The sequence below is a fragment of the Cheilinus undulatus genome, linkage group 11 (assembly GCF_018320785.1).
Source record: "Cheilinus undulatus linkage group 11, ASM1832078v1, whole genome shotgun sequence".
Taxonomy (NCBI): Eukaryota; Metazoa; Chordata; class Actinopteri; order Labriformes; family Labridae; genus Cheilinus; species Cheilinus undulatus.
Window position 1 is genome coordinate 39,469,765 of NC_054875.1, and position 20,786 is coordinate 39,490,550.

The 20,786-nt window shown below is 38.7% G+C and overlaps 2 protein-coding genes across 5 annotated transcripts; both read left to right on the forward strand.

The window, feature by feature from the left end:
• The first annotated feature begins 300 nt into the window (after nucleotides 1-300).
• srxn1 (sulfiredoxin 1 homolog (S. cerevisiae)) lies at nucleotides 301-15,532 on the forward strand. 4 transcript variants are annotated; one of them, XM_041798510.1, is made up of 3 exons: nucleotides 301-583; nucleotides 1,696-1,947; nucleotides 15,383-15,532. In XM_041798510.1, the coding sequence occupies exons 1-2, from the start codon at nucleotides 341-343 to the stop codon at nucleotides 1,903-1,905; spliced, it is 453 nt and encodes a 150-aa protein (XP_041654444.1). In that variant the 5' UTR covers nucleotides 301-340; the 3' UTR covers nucleotides 1,906-1,947; nucleotides 15,383-15,532. The 4 variants fall into 4 exon arrangements, with proteins under 4 accessions (XP_041654444.1, XP_041654446.1, XP_041654445.1 ...); XM_041798512.1 differs by lacking the exon at nucleotides 15,383-15,532 and adding an exon at nucleotides 11,963-12,306; XM_041798511.1 differs by lacking the exon at nucleotides 15,383-15,532 and adding an exon at nucleotides 10,390-11,922.
• Nucleotides 15,533-18,670: 3,138 nt separating this feature from the next.
• Nucleotides 18,671-20,427, forward strand: tcf15 (transcription factor 15). The gene is made up of 2 exons (XM_041799759.1): nucleotides 18,671-19,579; nucleotides 20,098-20,427. The coding sequence occupies exons 1-2, from the start codon at nucleotides 19,103-19,105 to the stop codon at nucleotides 20,158-20,160; spliced, it is 540 nt and encodes a 179-aa protein (XP_041655693.1). The 5' UTR covers nucleotides 18,671-19,102; the 3' UTR covers nucleotides 20,161-20,427.
• The last annotated feature ends 359 nt before the right edge of the window (nucleotides 20,428-20,786 follow it).

The window sequence follows — 20,786 nt, forward strand, 5'->3', positions numbered from 1 at the left end:
CAAAAAAAAAGAAGTTGCATTTGGGCTACCTAACTAATTTACCGGGCTTTATCACTCATGGTTTTGTTATAATGACCGCAAATGCTATCTAAAAATACTTAGACTAAACGCAAACGAAAATTTCACCTTTAAACTTTATGTAAATCAAGTTTTTCGGCCTCAAATATCTGACACTAAAAAGTTCTAACGGCTCAAGGGGGGAGTTGAGCGTCTGCGATTGACAGCGCCAATGACCAATTAAAATGTTCCGTTGACGACACGATTTTTACGCACTACGTAAACAAATGAGTCACCAGGAAGTCAAGAGGCACACAGAGTGGCACTCGGAAGGTTTTCCCAAATGTTTCGACTGTGGCACTGCAGTAACACTCGTTTTAAGCTGTTTGTTTTACCTTGTAGAAACATGTCAACAGAGTCCGCTCAGTCAGGTGAGGCGGCGGGGGACGTTGGAAAGTGCGTTAACAGGTCGATTCACTCTGACAGCGTCGAGGAGGTTCACAACGTCCCTATGGACGTCATCATCAGACCGATCCCTCCTGTGCTGGATGAACTGAAAGTTCAGAGTCTGATGAACACAATAAAGGTAAATAATGTTATTTTCTATACATAGCTGAGGACATATTTGGGTATGACGTCGTATTAAAACAGTTAAAGCCCTTATGTTGTGTCATACAACACTGCAGTGTGTGAATATCCCAGTCAAAAGAATGATTATAAGTTATTTAAAGTGAACATTTTAATTTATATCCATTTAGATAGGCCATTTTGTGATTTGTGTGCTGTTTTTAGCAGATGACTTCTGTAATTAGTGACCACATAAATTAAATTTAGGTCTTCCTAAATCAGTGATGGGCAGCTGGAGGCCCAGGGGCCACATGCTCAATACTCCTCTCTTAATGCGGCCATCAAGTTAAGTCTAATATCGATAAATCATAAAAATGTTGGAAACATGATCAAATCTGCCACTAATACACTTTCTATAATTATCTTTGATCACTCTTTTATGTTTGCAAGGAACTAGAAATAAAATTGGTTCTGTAAAAAATATGTGCATGGCTTTCCTCCACCACATCAATCTAAAAGTTGTAAGAAGACACTAGGCTTAAGACATAAGATTTGAACATCTTAGCTTTGAGATCCTGCTGACTTTACTGTACCTGATACTTGTAAAGAAATGCGTTTAAGTGTAAAAATATATGAAACAGGACTTGCTTGGGGTGCAGATGGCCTAGTGGTTAGGTCATGTCCCATGTCCACAGGTGGCCCAGGTTTAAGCCTGGACTTTTGCTTTTATTGTAAAGAAACAACAGCACTTTTTCAAAGTAAAATATACAAAACTGTATTCAAACTGGTTAGCCTCCAGGCAACTGACCTGACTCGACAAACTAGCAGATTTCACTAGCTTTTGAAGATTTAAATGTTCATTTAAGTTATCTTTAGTAAATATAACTCTTAAGAAAATATCTAGAACAGAAATTAAACCAAACTGATAATTACTTTGTCAATTGTTATTATGATAAAATGTTAATTTTCAACAGCTCCTAGGACATTAAGCCACATCAGCTGTAATATTTATGAGTTAAATGCTTTAAATTTATGAAGCAGTTTTGAATTACAGTCAATTTTTCCATAAAATGTCCTCCTCTGCTCTAGACCTGTAGTTCAAATCAACCATCAGCTTTCCTGTCCTTTCAGGAGACCGCGGACATCACCGTTGTTCCTCCCATTGATGTGCTCTGGATTAAAGGCAGAGAGGGGGGAAATTACTTCTATTCTTTTGGAGGCTGTCACCGGTTTGCCGCCTATCAGAGGTTAAACATGCCAACGATCCCAGCCAAGCTCATCAAGTCAAACATCACAGACCTCACCACGTACCTGGGGGCTTCCACACCTGATCTGCGATGACGCTGGAGCAGATTGGAGCTTATTTTAAGAGACTTGTTACAGGTGACTCCCACACAGATTCCTCTTTCACAGCTGCTGAATGCAGGGTGCAGGATTTACCAGCAGGGGGAAATGTGACTCTTTAGCGAAGCCTAAATATATTTTAGAAACCATAAGTTATCTAAAGGAAATACTCTATCTTTCCATGTATGTGTGACTATGTCATTTTTATTTTATTTATACATATTATATTTGTCCAAGATAATGCCTGCCTTGTCATAGATTAAACCATCAAACACCAGGTTTTTCAGGGTTAATACAGGTGTTAGTAATATTAACACAATATTAATTAATGCCTTTTGTTTTAATGACGTGATGCATTAAGACTTGACAGTTTGACACTGTCACACTGGTACGTTGCTGCAGTCACAGCATGTTGGCAGAATGATGAGAAAGGGAAGTCACATTAAATGGACTTCAATTAAGATATATTATTCATAGATGGTTAGTAATAGTCACTGTCGTCACACCATATGGTTGCACTTGGTGACTCTTCGGGGCATCTCTTTAAACAAATGAAAATAGATACAGGCATCAATCAGGCTTTTAAAATAACCCAAAGTGGCTGTCAATGCTAAAATGTAGATTTTGTATTGTATGCAACTATTTTGAGTTTTTAAAACTTACTTTTTTTTCCAAATGGGATGTATGTTTATCATGAGGATTACCTAATAGTTGCAGGGGTGAGTTATGAGCGTCTGATGCTGATGATGATATCATGATGGTGATGATGTTTGCAGGTCAGATTAACACAATGTCAGCCTGCGTGTATCTGAAATAACTGTCTATAAAAGGAACTACAGTTCTGTAAGCTTTTTGTCAAAAAATGTGTACCCCAGAAAGTCCCTCCAAAAGTTTATGCAAAGCCAGATTAAAGAAAAAACCTTTACATCCTGTTGAGTACCCTTTATTAACTATTATAAAGTACAGTCCATTTATTTAATTGTACTGATAACAGATGCAATGAATGAATGTGGGGTTACAGTCAAATTTGGAATATATGCTAATGTGCTCAACCTTACCTTGATATTTAGACAAAAAAAGTATTCACCCCCTTGAGTGTTTAACCCTTTTATTGGTTTTATAAAATCATTATGATCAATATAGTTTGCATTTTGCCAAAAAATCTCTTTAAATCTTTTTAATGTAAAAAAAAATCTGATTTGTAGTATTTCTACAAAAAAGGTCAGTTAAAAAATAATAATTGGTGCTAGTAGTAGTGACTGTAGTATAAAGACACCTTTGCCTGGAAGGTCCAGCCACTGGTTAATCAGTATTTCTGGCTACCATTACACCATGAAGACAAAAGAACACTCCAAGCAACCCTTCACCACCCAAAGCTTAATAGGAGAGTGGCAAAGAGAAAGCCACTGTTGAAGAGAACTCATATTAAATCTCAAGTAAGGTTTGCCAAAAGGCATGTGAGAGACTCCATGGTCAAGTGGAAGAGAGTTCTTTAGTCTAATGAGAACAAAACGGTGCTTTTTGGCCATCAGAAAAGACGCTATGTTTGCTGGACACAAATCACTGTACCTCACCCCTAACAAACCATCCCCACTGTGAAGCACGGTGGTGGCAGCATCATGCTGTGGGGATTATTCTCAACAGCCGGACCTAGTGGGTAGTAAAGGTTGAGGGTAAAATGAATGTGGCAAAATATAGGAAATCCTGGAGGACATATCTAAGTCAGCAAGAGAACAACAGCCTGGGAGAAGATTTGTTTTCCATTAGATAATTGCCTGAAGCAGACAACGAAAGCTACAAAGAAGTGGTTTAAAGACGACAAGGTGAATGTTCTGGAGTGGGCGAGTCAAAGATCAGACCTCAATCCAATAGAGAATTTGTGGCTCGACTTGAAAAAGGCTGTTCATGCCTGTGCAACCTGACAGAGCTTGAGCAGTTTTGCAAATAAGAATGGAGTAAAATTACAGCGTCTAGATGTGAAAGCCTGATTGAGACCTACCCACACAGACTCAGTGCTGTGATTGCAGCCAAAGGTGCATTGACTAAACACTGACTTGAAGGGGGTGAATATTTTTGCAGTCACTTATTTTACATTCCATATTTTTAATCACTTGGCATTACTTCGTAGAAATCTGTTTTTTTTCTTTGACATTGAAGAGGTTTTTTGCATTTATTTTGGAAAAAAGCCAAATTATATTGACAATAATTGATTTATAAAATCAATAAAGGGTAAACCCTCCAAGGGGTTGAATACTTTTTAAAGGCACTGTAATGAGAGATGAGGTCCAGGATTGGCTTTTTACCTGGAATGCATCTACATAAGATCCTAACACGCAGAGCCTGACTACCTCCACATGGAGCAGTATAAATGAACTAGACAACCTCTATATGTTATTCCAATCACTGAAAAATGTTTACATCACATTAACACATGTTTCTCCTTCTTCACATTTTGAATCCAGCTGAAAAAGTGTTCCAAATAACTTCAAACAAAGCCTGAGAGCCTAAAACTAGAGACTCTCAAAGAAGAATAGCTACAATTGTATAATTTATTTCATTGTTTTTCCCTCTGTGACACGTCAGAAAGTCTTCTGTGAAAAGCAGAAAATATAGAGCGTCATTTCTGATGAAAGTGCCTGTCCTTTGAGTGCACCTTTTTAGTTCATACTGAGCAATGAGAAATTAGAGTACAGTTATCTTAAATTAGTTATTTTTAACTGAAATTATATCAAAAGGACCCGGTATCAGTCTTTTTTGCTCTTGAGGTACAGATAGCTATTTTAGAACTCACTGATGCAAAGCTGCTTTGTCTGCAGGAGCAAAATAAGAGTAGAAAATGTACCTTATTAAAAAAATAAAAAGCCCCCCTAAAGAATAGTTAACATGGATTCCACCAATAGAGCATGCTATATTTTTGTGAAATCTCATGCTTAGCCTACATTAGTAATGCTTCAAACAGGCTAAGAGGAGAAGGTGAGGAAGGTGCTTTTCTAAGGTATAAGGATGTCAGGAAAGGGGTTGTCAACCACAGGATGGGATCATCATAAAACCACCATAAACCAAATCATTATAATGATCTAATTGATGGTTTATACCTCACTTGCCCTGATGCCATTTAAAAGTACAGATACCACATCAAGATTTGATAGCCTTTAGTGATCTTTAAACGTGCAAACCAGCAATGTCAGTGTTTTTTTCTGCTCTGAATTCCTGTTTGTTGCTGATGCTAACCTTGAAACTGACCTGTTATTGAATCAACTCAGTTCCTTTTCCCCTCCCTCTCAGAGGAAGGAACTGTTAGTTTGATATGAGTAAACTGTACATCGTAGGTCACTGCAAAGAGACGAGGCCTTTCCGACACCAGTGCCTTCACAATGCTCGCTCAGAGCCGCTTGATGGTCTCCCTTTGTGGCCATCGAGGAAATGAAGGGAGAGACCTGGGGCAGCTTTTACCGAGCGGCCCTAAAGGGCTCTAAATTTCTTCTCTGAATCGTCGCGTGTGAGAAGACTTCCTGTGGCTCGCTCACTGTCTGGAAGTAACCATATCCTCAAAGGCTTTTTGACACGCAACACCGGTATGAAAACATATATTGCACCTGTTGCTTCTGGGAGTGTTTTCCATGGGTGGTTCTGTACGTTTTATCTTTAAGGATTTAAACAGATCAAGGGGGTTTAAGGGGGATAAGAAGAGGAAGTGTTTGTGTTCATTTTCACGAATGGTAACTTTTAAATATTTTCTGACACTGTTGCATTGCTATTTGATGACTGAAGTTAATGTGTCAGACATCTTTATTTCCACTTCATAAAGTTTGGCGATGCCCCTGTGATAGGGTCAGTTGTCTCTGACCTGAACAGTTTCTGCACATTAAAATTATTTAAAAAAAAAAACAAAATACAAACACTGAAAATTGTTTGGTTTTGAGTCGATTCAAGCTAGTTTCATAAGTGTAAAATTTACAAATCTCTTCTAATTAGTATGTAATGAACAAGCCTCTCCAACAAAACCAGTTAGCCATGTACTAAAGCAGCAAGGTGACAGTTAAATATGCTTACATATACTCCACATGCAACAGTTTGCAACCAACAGGCTGTAGATGCTAGCAGAGTCCTTTTGTAGAAAATCCTCTGATCAAAAGTGCACCAATAAAACTTGGACACATTTTGCTTTGCGAGAGGTCCCGGGTACAAATCCCGGACGAGCCCCCATTTGTCACAACCTGGCTTAAAAGCTTAAAGGAAGGACACAAGTTTACAGCAAAATAAAGGTATTACACAAAAAAAAAGTAACAAAAAACATGTGAATGTGCTAGCTGGGATGAGTCTGGACCAAGTGGAGAAAGAGACCAAGCAGCAGCGGGGTTGGTCTTTTATGCCCTCTGAGATCATGAAGTCCAGGTGTACTGAATCAGAGTGGCTGATGACACTAGGAGCGAGAGATGAAGTGTTAGTAGAGTTCATCGACAGAGGAAGGGAGCCTAGAAAGAAATATGACAGTAATGAAAAATAAATAAACTGAATGAATAACTAATTAAGAATAAAAGATAAAAACTTCAGAGACAGATATGTCATAAAAAACAACAAATATCTGATTCATGTTTTTGATTAAAGTATTTAGCTATTGTTCATAGACTAAAAAGAGGAAGGTATAAATACAGTATAAATATTTCAGTGGTAACCATAGTGTCAGAAACTGGCAGTGGAAATGATTATTATACAGGTCAGATTTGAATGAAAGGTAATGAACAGGTTTAAATACAGAAAAATGTAGAAGTTGCACAAATGAATCAACAACCAGTGAGTAATGTAGAGACAGACACTGAACACATTCATCTAATGGCTTTATTTAACTGCTGTTTTTAAGATGGAATAAAATAAAACAGATATAATGGACTTTTTAAAATAAATCTCAAGGTTAAAATGACTCTATAGTACTTTAATATGTCTACAGGGCCCCCTTCTGGCTGTTTTTAGTTTTTGCATGTTGTGGAAAATCTGTATTTCAAGGTTTGAAGACATTTATTGTCACTGTGAACAAGGATACATGCAGGTGAAAAGTCTTTAGCAAGTGTGCTCCTTTAAACACGGTAAAAACAAGCTACAAATAGCAATGAAGTCAAGAAATAATATGTACATAAAGGTTTGTAAAAATATTAAGGCAGGTGTTCCTGTCAAACTCCGGATTCTGAATTTAAGTCTAACCTGAGAGTCTAAGAGGGCCATATTCTTTCAGCCTTATTTTCAACAGTAATAGTTAATGGGGGAATTACATAGCACTGATGAAAATGAGTTTGAGATGAAAAAAAAAAGTCCAAATTATATGTTTGGAGGCTCAAAATCTAGAGTAAAAAATTTAACTTATCAGCTTACAAGGTCAAGACATTGTTTAAATGTAAAAAAATTGAAAGGCAAATATATGAAATAGAAAGTTGCAATTGTGTTTTAAAGGCCAAATATGAGACACAATTCAAAAGCATGAGTTTAAAAGGTAAATATGAGAAAAATAAACAAATTGTGGGTCAAAAAGATCCAGATATGGGATTAAAAGTCAAAGTTAGGAGTTGAAAAGGTCAAAATGTGAGATAAATTCAAAATAATGAGTCATAAAGGTCTTAATATGACAACAAGAAAACTGTGAACCTAAAAGGTCAAAATATGAGATAAAAAAGTCAAAATTATAAGTTTAAGTCATAATTTTAAGATTCAAAATTAGAAATATGAAAGGAAAACACAAATTCATTTCTTTTCCACATTCCCGACTGTTTGTCCAATTAATTTTAGTCTTTCTATTTATTCTCTCTTTTATTGTGCTTTTATTGTTTATTTAATTTTATATCTTTTAACATAACGTTTTAAGCATGTAAGGCTCTCTGGTCAGCTGAGGTTGTTTTAAATGTGCTGTATAAATAAAACTTGACTTTTGGAGGGCCTTGGACTCAGCTATTAGGTCTAGCGGTCCTCCACAGGGATGTTTTTGGATTACCATAATCAATTTAGAAGCTGTTTTTTTCATTCTCTGCTCCTTATTTACATTGAAAACACGTCTTCATAATTGAAAGTGATTTAAGACGTATAGCTATCTCATATATGATGCACACCTATAATGACTATATCTTAAGACCTCTTGGAGCATGAAGCCCCAGGCAGTTGCCTAATTTGCCGAATGATTAAACCACCTACGTATATGCTTTCCTTCATCTGAGACAGTGATTACCAAATCTGCATAATTATTACCATCAGTCATTCTGTTGTATATCAATACAGTGAAAATATCACACTTGTTATTGTTGGCTGATGAAGAGAGGATCACTGTTATAAAAGCTTTTGATACTCTGTCTGTGGAGATATCATTAAACAGAACATCTGTGTCAACATGCACACTTCTGGAAATTTCCTGAAATTATCAGGACAAACCTCTTGAGAGACTTTCCCTGTTGGTGTGTCGGTCTCAGGAGGGAGGATATGACATAAAAAGGACTAAAAAGAAAGTGGACAAATCAACCATCTCTGATACTACAATGACAGTGTCTGCTTTTATATTTATGATGTGTATAGCTGGATGTGTTTGGAGTATAAGCAAACAAATTGTTAAAGTACTTGCAGCATAAAGGATCATGAGGCAGAAATACTGCACTGCGATGGCAGTAGTTGCTCTGTGGTTTCCTACTGCATTCACCACAGACTGTATAGTAAGATGGACAGAGCAACAGCCACCTGGAAGTGAAGCCGAAATTTAAAAGCTCCCCCCGCTGACTGGCTGCAGTATAGATCATAAACCCCACCTCCATGTTAACAGATGGGACATGAGAAACTAAAAAGTTAAAATATACATCAAATATATTTTTTAATGCCTCAATTCCATTATGAATGTTATTGTCCTGCTGGTTCATACCCAAATGTTTTGTTTCTGAGTTGTTTTGTTTTTGATTAGTCATTTGATGCAACAAATAGCCAACATTATGCCATGATTGCAGCTTTTTGCAGCGTTTCTAATTTCTAATTAAAAGAGCAGAAGAGGAAACAGTCATAACACTCTCTATAACCATGAATTTCTGCTCTGAACCAAAACAAAAAATCAGTTTTGCTATGGTCTGTACCAACCTTAGTGATCTATGGTGTGTTGTAAAGAAGGGCATGGTGTCAGTTCTGTATTTTGACCAGCCAGCTCCCTTCTTAGCATCACCAGAAGGGAGCTGGTTGGTGCAAAATGTCAGCACCTGTGATGGGGAACTCAAGCCTCAATTAACAACTGAATGAGAAAGAGAAATACCGTCCATTTTAATATACAGTCAGTGGTGTTCACACATCAGCTCACTTCATTTTGAAACGTTACAAGGAGGATGGCAGGAAAAAAATGTGTAAAATACTCCAGGAAGTTCTTGTACATTTGAAAATATCGTGTCAGAGAGTTGGACTGTAGTCTTCACATGTTTATTCCAACACAAGCTGAAATGGTAACGGGATTCAGGGCACAATGATGCAGTGTTATTTGGCAGACTTCTTCTGTAGTGAATTGTTGTTTGAGTGGAGCCTTTCCCTCTGTAGTCTCCACACTTGTGGGTCTGTGAACTACCCTAAAAGACCCTCAACCACATAGGCACCCCCTCCACATTTAAAATACTGTTTACAAAAGTATCTGTTTAGCCAGCTCACCCATTTGTTCCAGTCGAGGAGGTATTACATCCAAATCCTCTTGAAAGAGTTTGGCTGATGACTTCTCACAGCTTCCTATCCGGAATTCCCTCAGACCGCCAGTGGCTGCAGGCGTGTAATTTGTGCCAGATTTTTTTACGCCGTCTCCACCCTCTGACCTCACCACAGCATGCTCTGTGACACACTGTGTGCAAACCTCCATTACTAAGTTACTTGTGAATGAATACATGGGGTATGATAGCAATAGGCTATATTTCACACAAGCTTCCAACCTGATGTTTTTCTTATCCATGCCACTTACAGTGATAACTTGCCAGGGCTCCTCGAAAGCAGCATGAATTGCATTATTAAGGGCAATGGCCATACAATGCCTTTAAAAAGTTTTCACCTCCCTGGATGTTTTACTCTGTCAGTGATTTTATAAATCAACCATGGACAATGTTATTTGGCTTTTTTTTTTTTTTTTTTTACCAAAAAAGCCTCTTTAATGTCAAAGTGAAAACAGATTTCTACAAAGTAATGTCAATTAAATAAAAATATGTTATGTAAAATAAGTGACTGCATAAATTATAACCCCCTTTAAGTCTATATTTCGTGGAGTCACCTTTGGCTGCAATCACAGCTGCAAGTCCAGCCACACCAGAACATTCACCGTATTGTCTTTAAACCATTTCTGTGTAGCTTTTGCTGTATGCTTTGGGTCATTGTCTTGCTGGAAAACAAATCTTCTCCCAAGCCATAGTTCTCTTGCAGACTAAATAAGATTGTCATCCAGGATTTTCCAATATTTTGCTGCATTAATTTTTCCCTCTACCTTTACACGCCTTCCAGGTCCAACTGCTGAGAAGCATCCCCACAGTATGATGATGCCGCCACTGTACTTCACAGTGGGGATGGTGTGTTTGTGGCGATTTTGCAGTGGTTGATGTCCACCAAACACAGTGTCATCTGATAGCTGAAAAGCACCATTTTGGTCTCATCAGACCAAAGAACTTTCTTCCACTTGACCATGGAGTCTCCCGTATGCCTCATGGTGAACTCAAAATTTAATCTGAGTTTTCTTCGGCTGTGGCTTTCTCTTTGGCACTCTCTATAAAGCTTTGACTGGTGAAGAACCCAGGCAACAGTTGTATGCAGAGCTTGTAACTCCTTCAGAGTAGTCATATGTGTCTCCGTGGCCTTGCTCACTAGTTTTCTTCTTGTGAGGTCACTCAGTGAGGACGGTCTGATCTAGGCGGATTTACACATGTGCTATATTCCTTCCATTTCCTGATGATGGATTTGACTGAACTCTGGGGATGTTCAGTAACTTGGAATTTTTTTGCATCCATCCACTGACTTATACTTTTCAATAACCTTTTCTCTGAGTTGTTTGGGGTGTTCTTTTGCCTTCATGGTAATGGTTGCCAGGTATACTGATCAGCCAGTAGACTCAGGTGTCTATATACTATTATTACTTAGGACACAGTCACTGCACTCAGATGATCCCCATTTCACTAGTTGTGGGACTACTAGCACCGATTGTCTGGACCACTTTAAAGGGGATGAATATTTATGAAGTCACTTGTTTTGATTTATTGGCATTGCTTGTAGAAATCTGTTTTCATTTTGATATTAGAGAGGTTTTTTTTGTCAAAAACACCAAATGATATTGACCATAATTGATTTATAAAATCACTTAAAGAGTAAAACATCAAAGGGAGTGAATACTTCTTGTTGATAAATTTACCCAAAAATACCCAATACATCCCTGGAATGTCTCATTTTCAACTGAATATCCCTTTATTCAAAATAAACTTGTTTTGTCGAACAATTAAAGTAAAAAAAAAAAAAAAGACATGTTTAAACAGCTTCATTTGTCATTTTTAGCATTGTTAATAATCAGGTCTGCTGGCTTTAGAGATGGTAAGACCTCAGGGGGATAATTTAGCTGAAATATAGGAAATTTCCCTGAATTATGAACACTAAAAAGCAGCTAGAAAATGACCTTAGAGAACATTAGCAGCGCATCTGCTCACAGGCCCTGAGGCCCTGCACATGAGGGTTAGAGAGACATTGATTTTTATTTTTGGATAAATTGTCTCCTGGTAAAATCCTTGGCAAAGAGGAAGATTAATTTTTGTAGTCTCAGTTGGTAACATTTATAATCTACCATGCTACAAGGTCTGCATTACTGTTTAATGACACAGCTGATTAAAACAGCAGTGCATGGATTCAACTGTCAGCATGCAAGTCGACTCTGGTTCTTCTCCAATAATGATGACTGATGTGCTCTGTTGCTGTTTTAATAAGCTAAGGTGAGATAAATACATGGTTTGTGGCTTTCCAGTTATCGATTTGTGTTTTCCTCCAGCTTTACCTGAACACTCCCCAAACTGTTTCTCTGTTTCTTGAGCTCTGCCAGATCCAGAGACAGGAAACAGACCTCCAAAAGCTAACTGATGCACTGATGGCCTGGTGGTTAGGATGCACCACAAGTACAGATGCTCATCTTGCAACCTGTGGCTCCTTTCCAACATGTCATTCCCTTCTCTCTCCCTGAGTTTTATGGTAAAAATTGTTCCATCCTCTCCACACAAAGCACAGGAATAAATCTTAAAGAAACTGTAATTTTTTTGTCATTTCAGCTTGGCTCTATTTTGCTGCTCAGTTTCTGAAAATAGCCTTCCTCTCTACTTTGGCAAATGATACTTGAAACTGACAAAAAGTGTATTTAATGAAGGGTTTCCTCCCAAATGTTTAACTCTCTGATGAGAGTTATTTCACCAGCCGGACTGTAAATGTGGGATGAGCTGAAAATAAACTGTTTTCTTTGTAATAAGAAGCATGTCTTCCAGTGTAACTGAGGCTCATTGATGTGTTTTTAATAGTTTTTGGAAAACAATGGAGCTCTATCGCACAAAGGAATTAAACTTCATCCGGCTTTGGCTGCACGGGACAGGCAACGCTTGTTAGCAGGATCAAAACATTGTTGGTATTCAGCTTTTAATGGGATTGTTTGGCTTAAAGACATCACCAGACTTCTAAGAAAATTACATTTAGCAGCTCTCCTGGCTACAGTATTACATATATGCAAATGTGACCAAAGCTGGACCAGAGGGTTGTTGATGCTTTATATTATGAACTGAAGTATTTCCTTTTTTAGTGACTCAAATGAGACTACACCCATCTGAGGGAAACAGTGGCTCTGATGATGAAAGCTGAGGAGCAGGATAAGGAATGCTCAACCTAAGCAGCTTTGGAAGTAAATATAAATTTAGATACACAAATATCCAAAGCCTAGAAACAAAACTAATGCAGCTGTGAAAAAAAAAAAACCTGGAGCAGGCAAGTGTAAAGAAACTAAGAAGAGTTTGAAACGTATCTAACTGCAAGAATGCAGACGCTGCTCCACCAAACACATGAACCTGTTCACTTTTGTTACCAGTCACTTCAAATCTAAGCCAGATCAGACATTTCTCTGCCATTCTTCTGCCACTACCTGCTATATTTATCTGGAATCTGCTCATGTTTGTGTACCCTCATGTTTGAATGCAGGCAGGTACATGAGCGGTAACATGGGACACTGATTTAGCTCTGTTGGTAGAGCAAGTACCTAAATACAGAGGCTACAGTCTACAACACACTGGTCTCAGCTTTGGGTCATGTCTTCCTGACTCTCTCCCTCCATATTCCGTGTTTCTCTTCAGCTTTCTGATCAAAATACAGGCAAAAGACCCAAAATAACAATGGTATAAAAAAAACCAACACTTAATTTGATCCAAATCAAATGACTGGACAGACGTTTTCATCCTGCATTTACATTCGTTTTGGGCATTCAGATACCAAGTGGTAATCCTTAAAGCTAGGTTTGGATGCACCTAAATGTGTTTGATCTGATATCAGATAGCTCAGAGTGCATAAGGAGGTAGTCCAGGATGTTTTCATCCTGACGGGTTTGGTGGTTTAGATGCCACACGGCATAATCCGTGGTGGTCCACCAGTATGCAAAAAGCGTAGCTACGTGACGTGTCATTCATTAACAAGCAGGTTTCTTTTATGTAAATGGTGGAAAACAGATCCCACTGAGCCTTTTTTTTATTTTTTTTTGGCTGACAAATTTCAAATTTTTTTTCTCCACAGCCCTCCAGCGCAGGCATAATTATTTGGGGGAGGGGCATCATACGGCTCAGCCAGTGAGCAGGGTTCATCTGACTGGGGAGACAAAATATTACATGAGATTACGATTCATTTAAAGGCTCAGGCACAATCTGAGTAAAATACAAAAACAAATATCAGTCATAGGCCAAACACTGCTTAATCTGGCTTATCAAATGAAGCCAAATGATGATGATGAAGATCTTGTTGAGCAGAGCGACATGATTCAGATCTCGAAAAAGAGCCAGAGTTCTAATCAATAGTTGCATCAGCTCAAAACACACTATCACCACACCATCACCTCACATCCTGTGACGCGCCTCAGTTGCTGTTCCTAGCACACCGACAGTGTGTCACAGTCAAACCCCCATCAGCCACTGCTGGGCCCACTGCTTGTTACCAGGGCAAAGAGCGGTAAGAGAAAAACCGATATGAGTAGTGTTATTTCACCAACAGCTGAGGCCTCCCACTTATTCTGCACCTACACCGAGAAAAAGATAGTGCTTATTTCTAATTCTGTGCTCTCAAACAGAGCTGCTACTACAGCAGCTGAGATGGGCTAAACAGCTGTTCGATCAGGAAAACATTTCCGCCAGCTTCGGCTGGCCATATATAGCAGTGATGTAAAGTGCCATGGCGCATTCACGCACATGTTGCCATCACCAGTGTTAGTTTGTTCAAAAAAGATAATGGGGGCGATAGTTTTGATGCGCATTGTACAGCAACGGTGTATTTGGGCTTACCTTACCAGAAGTTCCTTATTTTCCTTAAAAAAATGCACGTTTTTGTCTTAACAGAAGGCTCAAGACAGTATCACAGAAAACACAGTAAAAGTATAAAAAAATAACGCTTTCTTTATAAAATCTCTCAGCTAGATTACCTTGACTAGGTTACTTTTTACAGTAAAAAACAACTACCCATGAACTCCTGAAAAGTTTCAATGCTGCCTCATTAATAGGCGATCACTGGAGTTCAATGAGTCATTTTGTACTTACACTCCTGCTGCATATTTCTCCATTTATAACAATGTTAAACACTGAAAGCAATTTGCCCTGGAATTTTTACTTCCACATCTAACAGACATGGTCAATTCACATGGGATAAAAAAAAATGCATCCCACGGGATTGTTACATATCACCACAGGGTCCCCAGATAATACTGATCCCATGCACTCTTTTAAACATAGTTCTAACCACCTGTAGGTCAAACAGAGAAAACTTTCTGCTTTGTTTGGTGGTTCAAAATGAGCCACTGTTCATGGAAATTCCTGAGAGACCACAAGGACCTCGGCGGGAGGCAAACTCAACATACTGTTGCCTCATCAGTACAGAAATATGTCTCTACTTGTTTTGAAGGACCAAAAGACGATTTCATGGTTATGTGAGGTTAAAGAGTTGTTTTTTATCAGCTTTAGATTAAACCATCTTCAGTTGACATTAGTTTATACACCCCACTAAGACACACCAAATCGATGCTTCAGGGCTCTTAGTAAATTCAATTAACCTGACAGCAAAGTGTCTGAGACTTGCAACTTAATTTATTTTTTTGACCTTTGATGTGTTATTACAGCATCCTCAGATAACAAGTGTGCATCAGTTTGTGTATCTTTACAGCTCTTTGGATTAATTTGATTAAAGTTAAATCTCTAGAGACAATTTCTCATTGTTAACTGTAACATTCACACAGTCTTTGTCCCTGCAGATCGCTGTGTTTGCTTTGTGTCCTCTGTAAGACCTCGCTGCTCGCTCTGCAGACACTTTGGGTGTCTGATGTCCGACTGTTTTTGCAGCTGAGACAAACAGAAGTGGTTGCTGGTGCTGCAGGCTGTGGCTGGAGGAGACTTGTGTCTGCAGATGAGACTTAAATCATCCATTTGCCACTGTTTTGTTTTTTTAAACTCGGGGCAGTGAGCAAATAAAGCCTCTCTTCTCCAGGATCATCTGCTCCATGTTTGTTTACCCACACTTCACTTTCTGAGCTCTGTAGGCCAGTGGCAGCTTTTAATATGTGGACCTAACAGCAGGGTTATTTACTCTTACCTCTCCTGAATCTGTTGCTTTAAGATGGTCGAACAAAGAGGCATGCTCCCTTAAAAAAACACATTCAAATTAAAGATCTTCTTGCATTTGACTTTGCCATCTCCAATGGAAATTTAAGAGTCAGTAAGGAAAACATGATTTACATATGCATCAACAGCACATGATCCCCAAACACCTGCGTGATTACGTTTACTTTGGAGGAAATTTTAGTTCATTTTAGTCCTGACTGTATCAGTGTGGGGAACCAGCCAACAAAAACAAACCTCAGCAGGTGGCTGCAGCGTAAACATGTCAGACTAACACAAGAGTACAAACAGTAAAGACAGTGAAATAAGTACAAAGCAGACACTGGCACCCAAATGACATTTCAACACCCTAGACCACAAAACCTGAAACGTAAGCGAGTGTATCAGTTCCATTTTTTGTCAGTGAATATCTGATGACATCTATTGTAAGTCACACGTACCTGACAAGATGAAATAAACATCCTGTTTCAAGATTAAAAAGCACAGAATATGAGGCCTGTGTTGCTGGTGATTAGTTAAAATATCTGCCAATGAGGGTCTTATAATAAGATGAGCCAAATACCATTAATCCAACACACACTACAAGGATGTTCAAACAAAGTCACTCAATAAAAAAGCCTGTTACCCAAAATTCTTCTAAATACACTCGACTGGATTTTCAGCATCCTTTAAAAACAAGCAGTTGTGGAAACAGACTTTCACTGGAGGCTTGAAAATTTTGAAGACTTTTACAACTTTTTTATCCATTGAAATTTTGATTTTATTCTCAACATTTTGACCTTTTTCTCATCATTTCAACTTTATTCTCAAAGTGCACAGCATCATTTTTCCCCTCACCCCTGTCCCGAATCCCCCTCTGTACACTTCTCTCTAAAAATCTCACAGACAGCTCTGTGGACAAGACAAAATACATCTTCTTCTTGTTGTATTATTAAAAATGTTTCTTTGTTTTCTGTTCCAATTTTCCCCTTTCAATCTATAACAAGTTCCTTTTTCTTTGGTAAGTTTAAATCAAAATCTTCCTATCTATCCTATCCAATCTACCTGTAGTGTTTTTGTTGTTGTTGTTGTTGTTTTTTTTCCAAATTAAAAGCAGGTCTGTATCCAAACAGGAAGTCAGAAACCCTTAAGTAAAGACCACAAAAAATCCAAAATACAAAAAGTCAAATACAAGGAAATTGAATTTCAGAATCTGACATTAATGAAGCTCAGTGTTAGTTCATGCAGGACACAGTAGTCATACACCCAGCCATGATCAGCTGACGGCCAGCTCAGCCTAATTATTGCCTTCTAGCTCCCACAGCCAATCCCAGCTCTTTCTCTCAACACAGCTGTGTATTAATGACACACTTCTCACTTATCCCTGCTTGCATTAATAATGATGCACCACACTGCTTCTGCTGGCAAAGCTTAACCTTCTCCACCCCAGCCTCCTCTTTTATAGCAGAGGTTCTCAACCTTTTCAGCCCGCGACCCCCAAAATAAAGGTGCCAGAGACCGGGGACCCCCACTGTACCTGAAGGTGGCTGAACACAGCCATGAACATTCAAAAATAGTCATGTGCAGACAAGGCCGTCCATTAGGAGGGAAAAATAACAGAGCTTTCTGGGGCCCAGCCAAACTGGGGACCAGCAAAATCATAGTCCCATAAAATGGGTTACAATGGCAAAAAATAGATAAAAGTGGTAAAAAATAACCAAAAAAAAGGGCAAAAATTGGTTAAAGTGGCAAAAACAGGCATATTAAGTGGTAAAAGTGGATTAAAAAGTGGCTGAAATGGTGTTAAAGTGAGAAAAATAGGTGGAAATTGGGTGAAATGGGATGAAAGATTCATATAAATGGTCAAAAAAGGGTTAGCTGTGGAAGAAATTGGAAGAAATAGGTTAAACTGACAAAAAATGGGCATATGAAATTGTGAAATGTGGCATAAAAAGTGGTAAAGAGGGGTTAATAGTGGCAATAATGGGACAGCCATAGGTGTAGAGTGGCAAGATTTGGTTTAGAAGTGGCAAAAACAGGCAGAAAAAAACTGGTGGAAAGGGTTTAAAAATTGAGAAAAATGGGGTTTAAGTGGCAAAAATGTGTTAAATTTGGCCAAATTGGTGTAAAGTGACAACAGTGAAATTTATTTTAAAAATTCTTAGTTTTTTAAGGCATCTGGAGACCCCATCTCAGCGTCTCACAACCCCCAATGGGGTCCCAACCCCAACATTGAGAACCGCTGCTTTACAGCATAAAGCTTGTTGCACCCTCATATTCAGAGTCATGCTACTTTGGATTCGTTGTTTTTGATCTAATTTTATTGTTTTCAATACTCAATGTCATAAACGTATCTATCCATATGGAGGTTTCTGGCTATGCACTCCCTGGTAGATAAAGCATACTGCTTGACTAACCCAGGGAGCATCTTTAGCGCAGAGCCTTCTCTGCCAAGTAAGACTGTAGATCCATTCTGCAATGAAATGGTTAAATGTATGATGAGAGTGCTCCTAACTGAAAGGGGGCATAATGGCGATCAACTACAGAAAATCTGAGATTAATGGCCATTCAAAATGTTAACTGTTTCACAGCCTGGTTTTTCACTTTGATGAATTGACTAACATTGATATAACTATGGCAGCACTGCTAATTAAATAATTTATATTAACTGATTGCGATAAATTGATGAAGTGAGATCTTTTGGTTCCATCACTAATGTACTGCATAAATTATAATAGACAAATGCAGGAACTCTTGTTAAGTAAAGCCTACAAAAGAACACATCATTTGATTTTAATTACTATCAAATAGGTAAATAAACAAACAAAGATCTTTCCGAGTCACAGCTCTGAAGTCTGACAGTATTGAGAAGCTCATCAGGACATTTTTCTACAAGATGTAGCAAAAATTACAACACTGTCAAAACTTTCATTCATAAACACGTGCACACTTGCATTGATCCACAACTTGTTCTTCTATATTAGCAAAGAATGATTGCTTTATTTACCATCTCTTTCTCTTTAATCTGTCATTCTGATCATCAGTTGTGCAAGTATTGATAACGTGTGCAGTGAGTGATGATCTGTGTTGTTAGAGTGTGGAGACATTGCTCTGACACTGAATGCTGCAGGCAGCTCCTCCCATCCGGATATAAGAGCCAGCTGAGCAGGTAGTCAGAGTTCATCCCTCCAACAGGACACTGGTACTGACTGATGAGGAGGCTGCACGCTCTGTGAAAACATTTTTATTCTGTAGCTGTGACATGCTTTCTCCTTTTCATACTGAGATGTGAGGATAGTCCCTGCACGTGGTTCCGGTCTCATCGAACTGAACATTTGGAGTTTGGACTTGAACGCTTTACAATGACTTTCGCCATGCTGCGGCCCGTAGCGACACACTTGATCTACTCAGACTTCACCGTCACGTCCGAGGATGACGAAAACCGCAGCGAGAGCGACGGCAGCTCGGAGCAAAGTTACTGCGGATCAACCGAGAAACGACGCAGGATTTCCCGCAAATTGGACGGAGACTCGACGGTGGTGGTGAAGCAGAGGAGCGCGGCTAACGCCAGGGAGAGAGGGAGGACCCAGAGTGTTAACACCGCTTTCACAGCTCTCCGGACTCTCATACCCACCGAGCCTGTGGACAGAAAACTGTCAAAAATCGAAACTCTGCGTCTGGCGTCCAGCTACATTTCTCATCTGGCTAACGTGCTTCTTCTGGGGGACGGCGGCCCGGACGGACAGCCGTGCCTCGGCGTGGTTCACGCGCAGGGAGAGAGCGGGGGGCAGCAACCGAGGACCATCTGCACATTCTGTCTGAGCAACCAGAGAAAAGGGGTAAATACTGCTTTATTTATGTCTGATCTGTTATCAAACACGTGCGTAAAATGCGTCATGGCAACATGATAAAGGGTGATCATCTCTAAGCAGAAAAGTTTTTTTTTTTAATCTTGAGCCTCATTTGGAGAAATGTCACCCCTCGTGAAGGATTTATGTAACTTTTTTCCTTGCACTTCATCTGCAACTCCATTACTTCATCTTGGACAGTGTGCGTAAAAGGCGCTTTTACGCACTGCACATGTCTCAGCCCTTGCTGTAAATTCCTCCCACATTAAAATTCAGTTGTTTTCGTTTTCTCCTCTTAAAACTCCAGTGTTATTACACTAGTAATATGCCACAAGAAACAGTTTATGTATTTCTCTTGCTTTGGAAATCAAACTGACATCAAAAAGTGAGGCAAAGTAGTTTGTAGATATAACTGTGCTTTTACTCCACAAGAACTCATTGCACAGTTAGGTTAATGTTGTTGGAAACTTATATGACACAGACATTTATTTTTATAATTTCTTTTCCAGATAAAGGATGGCAAAGACTGTTTAAAAATGCGAGGGCTGGGTCCACTGAGAATGAGACGCTGACCGAAGACCAGTGGATGATTACAACCTGAAAATCCTCAAAGACTTTCTCAGGGAAGAGTCATAGCTGGTGTTACAAAACACACAAACACATTGGAACATGCACACAAACCTACACGTACATGTACTCGAAAAAGCCTCCTGTGAACATGCTGGATGAAATGATAAAAACCAAAGAAGAGACTATTTATACTTTAAGCATAAGCCTTTCAAAGATGCAGTGCATTTGTTTGAAACTTGTGCGTTTTTTCCTCATTCTCTCACAAAAAGTTTTAATAAAATATATTTTATGAATATAGGAGATTATTTTTTGTTGTTTTCTCAGAGTTTATCCTATTAATTTAGCCTTTTAAATGGCACAAACTCAGCTGTGACATGTCAAACAAAATGAGGAGATGGGAACATTTACTTCTGGTACCAGTCAGTGGATGATGTTTGAATGGCGATGGCATTTTAAAGGGTGCAACACAAAGATAACAGAAGTTTAAAAATTGGCTTCACTCAACTTTTCTAAGTACTTAATAATTTAGGTTTTTCAACATAAGTTCAGCACCTTCACCTGATTTTTTACAAATATCTATTTTCTTAACAACCTTGATGTCTTTTTGGAAAGATGCCTATCCCTGGTT

What these genes read in the sequence shown, in the direction of transcription:
- srxn1 (XM_041798510.1), top strand. Translation starts at nt 341, where the DNA reads ATGTTTCGACTGTGGCACTGCAGTAACACTCGTTTTAAGCTGTTTGTT. An exon ending in GTCTGATGAACACAATAAAG is followed by an intron (nt 584 to 1,695) that starts GTAAATAATGTT and finishes CTGTCCTTTCAG; the next exon opens with GAGACCGCGGACATCACCGT.
- tcf15 (XM_041799759.1), top strand. Translation starts at nt 19,103, where the DNA reads ATGACTTTCGCCATGCTGCGGCCCGTAGCGACACACTTGATCTACTCA. An exon ending in TGAGCAACCAGAGAAAAGGG is followed by an intron (nt 19,580 to 20,097) that starts GTAAATACTGCT and finishes TTTCTTTTCCAG; the next exon opens with ATAAAGGATGGCAAAGACTG.